Source organism: Oncorhynchus gorbuscha, linkage group LG13 (genome assembly GCF_021184085.1).
Source record: "Oncorhynchus gorbuscha isolate QuinsamMale2020 ecotype Even-year linkage group LG13, OgorEven_v1.0, whole genome shotgun sequence".
Lineage (NCBI taxonomy): Eukaryota > Metazoa > Chordata > Actinopteri > Salmoniformes > Salmonidae > Oncorhynchus > Oncorhynchus gorbuscha.
The window spans coordinates 43369044-43384609 of record NC_060185.1 but is presented as its reverse complement, the minus strand read 5'-3'; the positions used below and the strand labels follow the sequence as shown (position 1 = coordinate 43384609).

Here is a 15566-nt window from a genome sequence, read left to right as displayed (position 1 = left end):
GTACCATCCTCAAAGATAGAACTACCATTTATGGTGCATGCAATCACCATGAACATAGACATGTTGCATTTTGTGTCATTGTATCATTATTGACGAAGACCAGGCCAAAAACCTATCCCGGCTGATATTTTTTAATTTTGTTCTACTGAACATGGCAACAATACAAAAAGGCATTTTAACTTAATGAAGAATGCTTATAGGTCCTCCTTGGGTTTTTTCTTAACCAAAGAGCACCTTTATTCTACAAGGATCCACCAGTATTGTATCCTGTTGCTTCTATTTGTCAAGGTGTTTCATTAGACGGCAATCCTAAAAGTTTTTATTCATTAGGAAGGGTCTATACTATTCCATTTCTGGAGTCAATATTTTATTTAAATATACTTTTGCGGTAGATTTGTAGTATTACACTTCAATATTCTAGCAACCATGTGTTGATAAGCGCAGATATTGACTCTGCCAATTGAGTATGCTTTCGTTGATGCAGCTGATGGCACACAGGGCTGCGGTCCAGGTTAAGGGTTCGCCGACCACTTACGGACGAGCTCACTCTCCCTGCCTGTTTCCATTACAATATGGGTTGGTATCACATTTGATTTGATGGTGCTCTTGTAATGGCCTGTGTGCTGTGACTGACTTTCTTTGAGCCTTTGTTTTTGTTCTTTCATTTTTTCCGACTTCAAATGAGAGGCTCAGAAATTGGATAGGCACGGTTGTCTCTCTGAAATAAGGGAATAGAGAACACCTAACAATCCTCCCCTGCCTTTCAGCCCGTTAACTTTGTAATTAGTCCTCTGTGAAAACTCTGAAACATTAAATACTATCTCAGAGGATATTTTCACATTTGATAACGGATTTAATTGAGGGCTGACTATGGTGGTATTATGATTTAAGATGGACATTAGAAACGCAGAATTTACACATAAAAGAAAGTTGAGATTGCTTTGATGTTTTAGACTTGACTAACAAGGGAATCCTCAGATAAACATTTGCTATGCTGTTTCAAACAACATTTTGACTGTGTTCTTGTGCTTTATCTGGTCCCATTTGAACACATTCCAAATGACATGACATTATGCTTTATTAAAAAGAAGGTCATGAAAATATCTCAGCCCAATGGAAATAATGGAATGCTCTTTGGTATTTAACTGGGGCTGATATGGTTCATATTTTAAATTGGATTCATAGACCCAGAACACGGCTAAAAGCCACGAATCCAAGGACTACAGAACGTTGTTTGTTCAAAGGCCATCCCATTTTTATTTATCCTTTATTTAACAAGGCAAGTCAGTTAAGAACAAATTCTTATTTACAATGACGCCTCCACCGGCCACGCTGGGCCAATTGTGCGCTGCCCTATGGGACTCCCAATCACTGTCGGTTGTAATATAGCCTGGATTCGAACCAGGGTGTCTGTAGTGATGCCTCAAGCAACTCGGGAGCCCATGACTTAACATTAATTATTTCAAACAGACCTAGCTACTGTAAGGATCTGTAGAGCAGTGATGCACCAACATATCTACGCCAGACGACAAGGACAAAAGGGAATACACACCAAACCCCATTTTTACCGGCCAGAGAGCACAAAGAGAGAGGGCCAGAAGGGTACAAGCAGGCTCCCTTCCGCCTTTGCCTTCTCTCGCGCCTCCCATCTACTTCAAAGCTTCTCCTATCAGCAACAAGGGAGGCAGGTTTGAAGCAAATCGCACTCAGACTTGAGACAGACTCAGCTGGGTCCCGATAAATACTGAGGATGACTGTGGCTCAGTCAAGGAGCTTCTCCATTGGAAAGCAACTAACTGCACACAAAGTGCCTCAAAAACTCTTATTTTCTCAAGGAAACAATGTAAACGGACTGAAAATGACATGGTTACAAGTGTTGAGATTTGTGTATAATAAGACCTTGTATTTTAGGTATGATACTGTATATTTTCCTGACAATTAACAGGTATTACGCTCCAAGGAAATGTATGTTGTTTGGTATCTGTAGGACCACACAGTCTTCACACAGACGATGGAATACGTTATGAGCCCTGGAACCTTTCCCTCACCCGAGAGGCCTCAACTCTTCCTGGTTCCAGGACTATAAACTGAATGTGTGAACATCACTCCTAGTGTTCAGACTGGAAACCAGCCCTGGAAGCTTTATGAACTACAAAACAATCCATGGATGCCCCACGTGGGGACGTTGCGGAACTCTACTTGAACTTCTTAAATATTTTGCTTTGCGTGCATAGGGAGTTCTCTGAAGATTGTTGGTTCCAGACAGATACCCTCAAGAGAGCAATGAGAGAGAGAGCGATGTATATAAATCCTGGATTGCTAATGCTATGTACTGGCCATTGAGAGGCTTTGAATCCACCGGTCGGCCATATTGGCACTCCCCAGTAGGAGCAGTCGTCCATAGGAATGAATGGCTGCGTAAGGGCTATTTGACCAAGAAGGAGAGTGATGGAGTGCTGCATCAGATGACTTGGCCTTCACAATCATCTGACCTCAACCCAATTGAGATGGTTTAAAATGAGTTGGACCGGAGAGAGAAGGAAAAGCAGCCAACAGGTGCTCGGCATGTGGGAACTCCTTCAAGACTGTTGGAAAAGCATTCCAGGTGAAGCTGGTTGAGGGAATGCCAAGAGTGTGCAAAGCTGTCATCGAGGCAAAGGGTGGCTACTTTGTAGAATCTCAAATATAAAATATATTTTGATTTGTTTAACACTTTTTTGGTTACTACATGATTCCACGTGTTATTTCATAGTTTTGATGTCTTCACTATTATTCTACAATGTAGAAAATAGTTTTAAAAGGTAAAGAAAAACCCTGGAAATTAGTAGGTGTGTCCAAACTTTTGACTGGTAGTGTAAATCATTTTAGGAGAGATGTCCAGCTCATTCATCATCTTTTTCCTGATTTGAATGTGGGCATGTACCTATTACTTTTATTACTAGGTTATTTGTTTCCTAGAAATACCGGTTTCTGGTTGTTTTAGGACTTGCAAATAATTGTATTGCTTTTAGACAAACTCCCCTTATCCTTTTCCTTCCCTCTTCTTGTCCCGATTCTATACATTTTGCCATCACAATCTCCATTATTCATTCATGCTGTACATTCACCCCTGGTTATTTCTAAGTAAATCTTCTTTGTTTTTTGAAATAGCTACTGTCGCCAACAATGCATTGCTTTGTCATTTAAATAACTTAATTGCCTTCATGTGACAAAGGTTTTTTATTCATAATTTGTTTGCCAGCGGAAACAAAAGACAAGCTCCTCTCTCCCCTGCCCAAAGCACATAAAATGTAACACTGAACATGATGGTGTCATACAATATTGATGGAAATCAATTTTAAAGCCGGAAATAATGCGTCAAGGTGGTGATATGTGAGACAGAGGAATTGTGTTGCTAGTATGATGCTTTCAGACAGCAAAGTGGTCTCAACCCGACAGTGTTGCAATGACTCCAATAAGATTGTGATAAAGTGAGAGCGGGTTTAGGCCCAGCTGTTACAGACCACCACTCTAGGAGAGTGTGATCATGTAAGACAGACCACAGAGCTCCTCCTCCCTAAGACTGACAGGGATTTTAGGACAGTGAGACAGCGATTCTGCGAGTTGATTTGAGACTGCTCTGAGACTGATTGTTCGAGGTAAATCGAGAGAGAGAAAAATGGACAGAGTGAGACTGACTCTGTAAGACAGATGCTATGAGGCTCATGAGGGATAGTGGTTCTTCAAGACGGAGTTGATGTCTGAAAGCCAGCCACTGTAGTTGTAGAAGGTCTGAGACACCTCAGCGTTACGTAACCGTGAGGAAAATATTCTGTGGGACATACGTAGTTGTTCCATGAGACGGCTACAACCCTGTGATTCTACAAGGCGGAGCAGTGGCAACCCTATGAGAGTGCTGAGTGGTAGTTGTAGGACCTGTGAAATAGTAATGATACCACAGGGCAAACTGAGGTGTCCTTGCCCTTGGCTGAGCTCGCATGGTGCAGCTACAGCAGATGGAGGAGCTGCTCTGACTGCGCTGTGCACCCCAGGACTCACCGCTGGCTGGTGTCAGCGCGCCTTGCTCTGGGTCATTATGCATGAGGCCTGAGTAATAACACGGTGATGGATTATAGGTCACCTCCGCTCCCTTCTGACCTTCCCTTCCCGTCCCTCCTTCCATCACGCACCGGTCCATTTCCAACAGGGAGCAGAACAGAAGCACCCAGCTCTGGCTGAGGACAGACAGAGCAATTAGCGCTGTAGGAGGGGCTGCAGGTTCTCCATAGGTCAAGAGTCACATAATCCATCCAGCTACTCCAGCGGTAAACAATCTATGCGTAAACTATTGGATTAGCATACAGTACTGTAGTTACTACGGGTGTCTGTGCATAGAGGTGGTGTAGATGAAAATGGATCAGTTTAGAGTCTAACATATAGCAAATGGGTGGAAGATACTACTGTCTCCTCCTAGCATTAGCTGTACCATAAGCTTAGATGTCCTGATCTATCGTAGGGAACAATAGTAGATTCCACTCTTGGCGTAATGGCTGTATGATAATTTAATGCTATGATAATTCAAATGAATTCAATTTCCTCTTATTAGCTGACACAGTGAAAGGAGGTGTACATTTCTTAAGACTGTGTGTGTACTCAATGGCTATTAGGGAGTTCTCCTCCCTGGTCCCCTCAAATTATTCTGCCGATCTCTCCTTCGCACTGCAACAACGTTTGTTTCATGGGTTCGATTCGAACATGAAAAATATAACAAGTTAAAGCAAACGTTCCATGTGTAAAGAAATGGGTGGGGATGGCAGTTCGTGCTCTGTACTTTTATATGGTATACTAATTAGAACATTTTTAATAATGCAGATTTTGGCTGGGGACCTGGAGATAGGTCTTTGGGGCTTCTGTCTCCAGAAATCCCAGGAGGTTCAGTCTTTATTAAGGGACTCTATCCATTTATATGGAGAAGCACTGCATAATTCATCTGGGGCTGGAAGAGTCCACTTTCTACTTTCTACTGACTTTCTACTGTTTTCATGAGAATGAGTGCGCATGTGCTCATATCTGTGTTGTTTGCTTTGCTGTGTGATCTGTGTATATGCAATGTGCAGTTGTTTGTTTTTATTCATTTACTCCTTTGTTAAATGTGTTGGTGGCCCACGTTACAGTTTGGCTTTAAAGGTCTCCATATTTGTGGTCATAGAGCTGAGAACCAATTCTCATGTGTGGTTTAACCCATCTTTACTGTTCACTCAAGGATTAAATCCCCCTTGGCTCTTATTAACAGCCACTCTAACCATAGTGCTATTTGCTTGACTTTGAGCGTTTAACTCAGCCAGGGCTCCATTTTCACCATGCATGTGTAATAATCAATGCATTAGCCCATCAAACTAATGTTTATATCCATTTAAAGTGACTTAGTAGCTGAATAATGGTACAATGTTTCCCTCTCATTAAAATACAACAACAATTCATAATCTGCATGATGAACATGTTCATCTATAATTCTAATCGGGTGCTAAAAGATCGCCCCTAAGACTAGATCCTCAGCCAGCCTGTAAACGGGAATGCTGAGCAGGAGTTAAGCATCAGAGCATCATTCAACATGTTTCCCTGGGGCTACATAAGGATTGATACATGATACTACCTAGCCTGATGTTTGTCAGAAGGTATCCTTTTGGAGGACATGTGCTTGGCCTAAATTCAAATGTACATCCCGAGGGATTTGTTTTCCACCAGATTGACCTTTTGCAGATCAACAATCAAAACAAAAAACAAAATAAACCCATTTTCCTGTGAAACCTTCAAGTCTCATATGGTGGTATTGTTTTTTTGTGGTTTCATAGATTTGCCTTCAAGTCATCCACTATTCCCATGCCCAAATAGTGGAAGAGGGCACATAGAAAAGTAAGAACTGAAAGCACCAACAACTCACGAAGCTGAACATTAAATAGAGACAAAAAAAACTAAACAAACGGATACATTAAAAGTGGTCGAAACAGTAAAATGAACAATTGTTGTTGATTGTAAGCTGCCAAAAATAGGGTGTATAAGATATACTATGAGGTAGATAGTGAAAGGTACAGTGGGTGCTCAGATTTTTAAAGCTTGATTTGGTCGCAATGTTTATCTTAATGTCTGTACTGAAACTCGGTGAGTCTAGAGTTAGCACATAGTGTTTGCAATGGCTGTTTGTGGCATTGAGTCTAACAAGTAATAGCTATCTGCAGTATACAAAACATAAACAATCAGCGAAACCTGTATGATAGTATGTGTACTGTACAGTATGTCAACACCTTCGTCGACACCTCAGTGTTCAGTTGCTTTTCTCCTTGTGCTTTCGCATTCAATACAATATTTTTCTATGGCTCTATCCATTTGGTACGCCTCTATGTGGACAGCCTGTTTGTGAAATGAATAGCAAAAGAATGACCTGAGGGTTGGAGATTAACTCTTTGGAGAAGATGATGTTGCTGCTACAGTACGTGAGGCGATCATCTCCAGTGGGATACATAGAGCTAAGACTCTGAGAAAGGTCAAACTCCCACCGTCTCGCCTTCAGAATTACCTTCTCCAACCATCGACCGTAATGTCAGGATCCCCATTTGCATGGAGATTGACCCATATCAGATGTTTTGGATTCCCTTTGATCACAGAATACATTGTTGGAACAGTGATGTAAGAATTCACAAGTCTTTTGGCCTTGTCTTGGAGAATGTTGTGCACTGTGGATTTGGCTCTCGGTTGCATGTGAGTTATCATTTCAGCGATTGCACCATATGCACGATCTAGTCATCTGTATGTTCACATATCAGAGAATGCAGAGTGTTTTCACACCTTAGTCCCTGTTCACCTCACAAACCGTACATAATGTCTGAGGATTTTAACCTTGTGTAAGATTGTAGCATGGATTTTCTGCACGGGAAAAAAAAGCTTGGAGAAAAACATCTTGTGTGAAAACAAAAATGAAAGCATATGCTTGTTACTGTAGCATTCACTTCTGAGTTGTGTTTTCGCATTGTGATCAACTTTATGAAGGTAAATATCTTTGGCAACCTAGCTACAGTTGAAGTCAGAAGATTACATACGCATTAGCCAAATACATTTAACCTCTGTTTTTCACAATTCCTGCCATTTAATCTGAGTTGAAATTCCCTGTTTTACGTCAGCTAGGATCACCACTTCATTTTAAGAATGTGAAATGTCAGAATAGAGAGCATGATTTATTTCAGCTTTTATTTCTTTCATCACATTCCCAGTGGCTCAGAAGTTTACATACACTCAATTAGTATTTGGTAGCATTGCCTTTAAATTGCTTAACTTGGGTCAAACGTTTCGGGTAGTCTTCCATAAGCTTCCCACAATAAGACGGGTGAATTTTGGCCCATTCCTCCTGACAGAGCTGGTGTAACTGAGTCAGGTTTACAGGCCTCCTTGCTCGCACACACTTTTTCAGTTCTGCCCACACATTTTCTATAGGATTGAGTTCAGGCCTTTGTGATGGCCACGTCAATACCTTGACTTTGTTGTCTTTAAGCCATTTTGCCACAACTTTGGAAGTATGCTTGGGGTCATTGTCCATTTGGAAGACCCATTTGAGACCAAGCTTTAAATTCCTGACTTGATGTCTTGAGATGTTGCTTCAATATATCCACAATTTTCCTAACTCACGATGCCATCTATTTTGTAAAGTGCACCAGTCCCTCCTGCAGCAAAGTACCCCATAACATGATGCTGCCACCCCCTGTGCTTCACGGTCGGATGGTGCTCTTCGGCTTGAAAGTCTCCCCTTTTTTCCACCAAACATAACGATGGTCATTATGGCCAAACAGTTCTATTTTTGTTTCATCAGACCAGAGGACATTTCTCCAAAAAGTATGATCTTTGTCCCCATGTGCAGTTGCAAACCATAGTCTAGCTTTTTTATGGCGGTTTTGGAGCAGTTGCTTCTTCATTGTTGAGCGACCTTTGAGGTTATGTTGATATAGGACTTGTTTTACTGTGGATATAGATACTTTTGTACCTGTTTCCTCCAGCATCTTCACAAGGTCCTTTTTCATTTTCTGGGATTGATTTCCACTTTTCGCACCAAAGTACATTCATCTCTAGGAGACAGAACGCTTCTCCTTCCTGAGCGGTATGACAGCTGCGTGGTCCCATGGTGTTTATACTTGCGTACTATTGTTTGTACAGATGAACGTGGTACCTTCAGCCATTTGGAAATTGCTCCCAAGGATGATCCAGTCTTGTGGAGGTCTACCATTTTTTCTGAGGTGATTTCTTTTGATTTTCCCATGATGTCAAGCAAAGAGGCACTGAGTTTGAAGGTAGGCCTTGAAATAGATTCACAGATACAGCTCCAATTGACTCAAATGATATCAGAAGCTTCTAAAGCCATGACATCATTTTCTGGAATTTTCCAAGCTGTTTAAAGGCACAGTCAACTTAGTGTATGTAAACTTCTGATGCTCTGGAATTGTAATACAATGAATTATGAGTGACTTTGTCTGTAAACATTCATTAGAAAAATGACTCGCGTCATGCACAAAGTAGATGTCCTAACCAACTTGCCAAAACTATAGTTTGTTGACAAGAAATTTGTGGAGTGGTTGAAAAAGAAGAGTTTTAATGACTCCAACCTATGTTTATGTAAAATTCCGACTTCAACTGTATGTCGACCAAGTTGTTTTTTTGTTGTTTATTCCATGTGTGACGCAATCGATTTGTGGAGGAACCATGATAGCTTTTGCCTAGCCAAATATTTAAGGAATGTCTGTTACCAGAGAACACATTGGTGTGACTGATGTTTTGAATCCAAACACTGCACACACAATATGATTATTTTGTTTATCTGGCTTGGCTTGGCATGTAATCAATCTATATGGCTGGGAATGAAAACAAACTTGCTCGCCATGCGTTTGAATATCAGTTTGGACATTATCAGCACTGACGTCAGCGTAAAGATCTCATGACTCACTGGACAGCATTTGATGACAGAGGAAACGTCACCAGATAGGCAGAGATTTACACTAACAGCAAACCACACTTTTGCTGATTTCCAAATGTATTCCTAGCCCATACTTCCTACGCATTCCTGTAGATCTGAAACCATTTGATCGGTGTAAATAATGTGCCAAAAATCCCACCCATCATTTTACACCTGATCCTGAACCTGATCAATCTGATACTTTCCGCAATATCCTACGGTAGTGCCAAGGTAGTTGATTTGGAATTCAGTGCTAGTTGAGGCCCTAACAAGGTTTCTCCTCTCATCAGAAACCCTAAAAGGAGGTCAATCACCACTTTGAGAACAACATTGCCATTCTCTTTTGTCTTTGCTGCCAGCTTGAGTTTTGCTGACACACGGCTCATCAGGCCAAGGTGTAATTCAATGTGTTCCTCCTGTGATATATTGCTGAGTGCGGGTACCGTATCCTTTTTCCTGCATATCATGCATTTCGCTGCCAGGAGCTCGGGTATGACGGGAATGTCAAGGTAAATTATGCATCCACTTTTTTCCCCCACAAAGAGAATGGAATTAATCAGAACACCCTGTAGGTGGGCGTGTTCGTTAATGTTCCCTTTTCCCTTTTGACACGGGCCATAGTACGTTAGTTAATAGCGTGATCTCATGGGTGAGAATGCCTCATTGATCACCCAAATTTTAGTAATAGTCATAGAACCATTGGTTTTCATAACCAGGTTACCCTACACAGTTCATGAGGAATCATGCCTGGCAGAGTTCAATAATGATCAACCCTTTTTTACCTGAAATTGCTTCTCCAATATTTATGAGTTTGTGATTTTGGAGAGGGGGATTGTTTAATGAGGGGATAACAGACACTCTTTGGTCAGCTTGGCAGGCTTTAAATGGGCCTCAATCAGGCATATTGTCACGTTCTGACCTTAGTTCCTTTGTTTTGTCTTTGTTTTAGTTTGGTCAGGGCGTGAGTTGGGGTGGGCAGTTCTTTTTTTCTATGATTTGCGATTTCTGTATTTGGCCTGGTATGGTTCTCAATCAGAGGCAGCTATCAATCGTTGTCCCTGATTGAGAACCATACTTAGGTAGCCTTTTTTCACCCTTGAGTTGTGGGTGATTATTTTCTGTTTTGTGCTTTCACCGTACTGGACTGTTTTGTTTCGTTCGTTGTCTCTTTATTGTTTTGTTCTTTAGTGTTCTGAGTTATAATAAATATCATGAACACTTACCACGCTGCGCATTGGTCCTCCGATCCTTCCTACTACTCCTACTCGTCAGAGGAAGACAACCGTTAAAAATATTGGTGCACCTCATTTCACCTCAGGTTCTACATTTGAATCTCATTCAATGTTCTCTCAATACAGTTCACTCACTCAGTGTTCTCTCACTACATTCTCCTCTTAGGCAATAACAGTTTGGTCAAAGACAGAGGAACAAAACTTTCTCCAGACATGTGGAGTGTCAACATGGAGCAAATTGCAATAGTCATGACAAATCTTCACAATGCTGCATGTTATGAGTAAGCATAAATATGCTAAATAGGTGAGTAGGATTACAGTTGTTTTTCTAATCTCTAAAATGCCTCTAAAATGCTATCCTTCATGCATGTGGACTTATAACTATTTCATACTTGTTACGACTTCTACAAATGGTGTGGTGGAGGAGGAGTCAAACGCAGAGAGCAGGTAATGTCGTACGTTAATCTATTTATTCCAACGACAGCGGAGACATGAACATGACAATACTAGGGCGTAAGAAACCACCCGTCCAAAATACACAGGACTAAAACTGTCCGGAAAATAATGAGAATACACTTATACACCAACACCAAAATAACAGAGAACAAGCCCGCACAAATACCCAGCGGGCCTAGTGCCCTTAAATAGCCTACAAACAAACACTAACTCAAAACAGGTGTACCCAATAAACAGAAACAAACGGAAAGGGAATCGATGGCAGCTAATAGGCCGACGACGACGACCGCCGAGCGCCGCCCGAACAGGAAGAGGCACCATCTTCGGCGAGATTCGTGACAATACTGTACCTTTAACATCCAAATTCACTGGCTAGTACTATTAATACAGTATTACCATGTGACTTGCATAACACAGCATGTAGTTCCCAACATGCAACAGGGTTTTCCAGTGTTTCAAAATACCCCTCTGGTATCCCCTGAGCTTGGAGCTGCCCAATAGCATGGTATTAGGTCTGTCAGGCTTCTTTCCATCAGCAGTGTACAGTATTTGGGGAAGAGTGGGGTGGGCTGAGTGGGTTTCTCTAGTCTAGTGTGTGGACGAGGGAAGGGTGATCGGACAGGAGCAGTGGAGTATCACTGACCATTTGTTCAAGCTCGGCAATAGGTGAACAGTAACCATATCATATGTTGACGGTATGGTGGGTAAATAAGGAGGAAAGAAAGGGAGGGGGGGCGTTTTCTCTCCCTGTCTTCTCTGTGTTCTTGGTGCTCAGTCACGTAACTATACTGCAGTAGGATAATGTGAATGCAGTAGGATAATGTACAGACTGAGGGAGGAAGAGAGAGGGGGTGTAGCTCTAAATGATCTTGGCCATGTATCAGTGGAAGGCCTATGATGATGAGCATAATGTTTAAATGGTATATTTAGGACCAGGTTAAGTTAAATGTTTTGCACTGGTACAAAATATGTATCAATCATTATCCGAGGAGTATAAGAGCAAAGCTAGAAAATGAAAGTCAACAGTGAGCGAATCACAAAAATAATTGTCACTTTAATGTTTCATGAATTATCTTAATATTCATGTGTTATTGATCTACTTTAATGTTGTAGCCTTATTCACATGCTTAATTAATCTGGCCCAGCATTTGAATAGAAGAGTTTATCCATACTTAAAATCAATCGGCCTTAGTATGCATAGAGCTTGGCAGTGTGCAAACTATTATGTCTCTAAAATGGCAAAAACTTCTCAGTTACTTTTCAAAATGGAAGATGGAGTTTGACATTTTGTTCTAAGGAGTATGAGGATGATCCACAGCGGAAAGCATTTTAGTGCTCCCTCTAATGCACTAATATTAGCACTTCCATGAACTGTCCCATATTAATTATGCTCATATGCTCCAATCTCTCACAGATGCAGTTCCATTCTGGACTAATCTCACACTGAAGCCTCATTGCACCATGGTGCTGATGATAAAACTGAGAAGCCAAGTGTGTTTTAGTGCTATACTTTACAATTTATTTCAACCACAGATGGTTCCTGTAGGCCAGGGCTCCCCAATCGGTGGCCTGCAGGCTAAATTTGGCCCACATGTGATTTTATTTGGCCCCCAAGTTTTCTGAGTAATTTTTTATTGCATTTTTTTAAATGTTGGATAAAATACTGTAAAAACACCAGAAAATCAGCTCCAATTGATTTTTATTTGGGAAATCTATTTGGGCTTCTTGCGGTCAATTTGCAGTCTACAAATGATTTATAATTACGTTCCGGCTTCCTGACCATCCGCTCAAGAAAAAAATTGTCAGACAGCTGAATCTAGTTGATGATCCCTGCTGTAGGCTACATTGGCAGTCAACAAAGGATTACATTTGATCATTAATCATAATAACAAATAGTGGTGTTTATTCAGGATATAAACCCAGGTTCAATGTCGCAGATGAAGACGCCATGCAGTGAATGCTGATGCTTTTGACTCTTTTTCCCACTGTGATCAATTGTGCAATACTGTATGATTTCACTTAACAATTCATTAAACTGTGGAGTGATTGAACATAAGGACACAGCCTATTAAATCTGTTTCCTGATTAGCAAGAAAAAAAGAAAAACAACTTATTGGTTGGCACATTGGGGTTGGCACATTTACATTTCTGATGAAGTTGAAGGCATGCCCTTGCATCTCTTGCCCTTGCTCCAGTGACAGCCAAAGTGATTATAATTACCATCCTTGTCAAAATCAAAGCCAATGTGTCTAGACACAGTTTTATGATGACAGATTGGGCATGACCCTATAAACAATAAACAACTCTACCCATCAGCTCGTTCGTCTTAAGTGACTTTATCCAAGCTAAATGTGATGAGCGTATTAAGAGAGAATGTATGTCTGAACAGTAATCTTCCCCCAAATAAATCTTCACTGTTGAATATGTTCCTGTAGCCTTTTAAGAAATATTTTAGCTTACAAAATAGAACATGTAAATAATATTTTGAGACAACAAAAAAATCTAACATAAGCTATATCAAATCCGTACAATGAAATGCTTACTTTACAAGCCCTTAATGCTTTAAATAAGTTTAAGGGGAAAAAAAGTGTTAAGTAAAAAAATGTAGTAAAAAGTAAAAAATAGAAAAGAAAAGTAACAAATCATTAAATAGAGGCAGTAAAAAGCAACAGTGAAGCTACTGTATAAACAGGGGGTACTGGTATAGAGTCAACGTGCGGGGGCACCGGTTAGTCGAGGTAATTAAGGTAATATGTACATGTAGGTAGAGTTAAAGTGACTATGCATAGATAATAAACAGAGTAGCAGCAGCGTGGGGTCTGGGTAGCCCTTTGATGAGCTGTTTAGGAGTCTTATGGCTTTGGGGGGGTAGAAGATGTTAAGAAGCCTTTTGGCTTTCAGACCCCTATATGGCATTCAGTTCTGTTGGAGTCAGCAGTAGGATGGTAACCTCCAGAGGTGAATTGAGGTGACTTTATTTATTTATTTTACCTTTATTTAACTAGGCAAGTCAGTTAAGAACAAATTCTTATTTTCAATGACAGCCTAGGAACAGTGGGTTAACTGCCTGTTCAGGGGCAGAACGACAGATTTGTACCTTGTCAGCTCGGGGGTTTGAACTTGCAACCTTCCGGTTACCACCGCTCTAACCACTAGGCTACCCTGCCGCCCCATTAGACAAGCAAGGATGTTGTGCACCTTCTTACCTTACCTGGCTATACTGCATACCGCTCGACAAGGTCTTCAGTGTTGAGCAATTAAGCTCCATAGCTGGGCTATACTGGTGGCCCTACAGTCATCTTGAAATACCTGAAATAGGCTATATGGGATCATAGAAATAGAATGACAGAATTATAATAGAATTATCATTCTATTTCTATGTATGAGGGAAAGCCAGCACAATGCATTCAATACTGTGGGTTTTTACAGCTGAAAAGTCTGCTGCACACATTTGACATAAATGTAATATATATATATATATATATATATATATATATATATATCAACCAATTAAAATGTGAACCTGTAAGCCCATAAATATGATTTAATTAACTAAATGTTCCTTCTAATTTATTTGGGTTACGTCATGACCATGTTGGCATGTAGTCTTAACTGTGGACCTAGAACAACAAGCGAGGCATTTACTTAGACACATAGCCAATGACTTTCCTCTCCTCTCAGCTGCCGACCGCAGTTGTGTCTAGTAGAAAGGGACCTCAGCTGGTGCTGTTGTCGTGACAACCAAAAAAGGCGCATCAGACTCTCATGAAGGGGGCAGCAGTGCGATGTATAAGCGGGGGTGGGGTAATCGGGTAGAGAGAGCTCTAGAGTGAGAGGCGCTGGTGACCGGAGAGGACTGAATTTCCTCCCCACCTCTAAAGAACTCTGCTGCCTGTCTATCGCAGCCTTTACGCGGGAGCTGAAAGCACAGTGGAATACAGGGCTTTCAGAGAGGGTTTACGGAATATATGTTTTCCTCCAAGCCATTTTGCTTTCGTTGTTTCAACGCATATTTATCTTCCTCAACATCATAGAAACTCCTGGTCACACTTTGTCGTGGAGTAGGTTATTGCCAAGGGTCGGAGCGCCACTTCAATTCCCTAAATCCAAACACTTTCTCTGGGATCTCTGCGCGCCCAGTTCGAAATGCTGGTCGGGAGGAGACCGTGTTGGAGGCAATTGCAGGCTTCTTTTTTCAGACTCCTGTGTCTTATTCCTACAGGGTTCCCCGTCCGAAGTGTGGATATGCAGCGAGCGACCGACAACATTACTATCCGCCAGGGTGATACAGCGGTTATCAGGTAAGGTCCCTGTCCAACTTTCCATTCATCCGCAGCCTCCAAGTGATGTAGAGTTTTGTATGATGCTGAATTTTGTATGATGCTGAGTTTTGTATGCAAAGCATAGAACCAGCATGGAATGAAATGCTCAATGATACAATTGACACGTTCGCTAATGTAGGCTACTGAAAATATTGAAATGTTACATAGTGTGTTTTACATTAAATAGGACATCAACTAAGTTAAATACTCATCAGTAGGGTATGAGAAATGTAGTGATAAAAATATGCATATTTTTTTTAAAGTGTGGATTTCAAGAGACTTTCATTTTGATCTGATATGCGATTTGATGTTGCTCAGTAGCCTGGTTTATTATGTAGTCTATACCACAGTCACATTATCATCCCCAAACTGCAAAAATAATGATGTAGCCTAATTTAAACGACATTGCCCTGGTATTTATTGGAAATCACTGAAAAGGTTAAGTGTGTCATAGAATTGCCCCAAAATGATGCCCGGGAAGCGGCAGATTATAGGAGGCTACTCTTTTCAATGGGGGAGAGTACAGGCAAGTGCTGCGTGGGGTAGCCTACAATACATAACGATGCAGTTTGATTTCCGAATTGC

The 15566-nt window shown here is 41.1% G+C and overlaps 1 protein-coding gene across 4 annotated transcripts in view; it reads left to right on the top strand.

Annotated features, from left to right (window-relative positions):
* The window catches only part of LOC123992957 (limbic system-associated membrane protein-like), a 1259555-nt gene that overhangs the window by 1103100 nt on the left and 140889 nt on the right, over positions 1-15566 (top strand). For 3 of the 4 annotated variants that reach the window (XM_046294626.1, XM_046294627.1, XM_046294625.1), the window contains exon 2: positions 14882-14960. In XM_046294626.1, the coding sequence (XP_046150582.1) occupies positions 14882-14960 (79 nt within the window). Of the gene's footprint in view, positions 1-14433; positions 14961-15566 lie in introns of those variants that run through there. The other variant, XM_046294624.1, reaches the window with a different exon arrangement.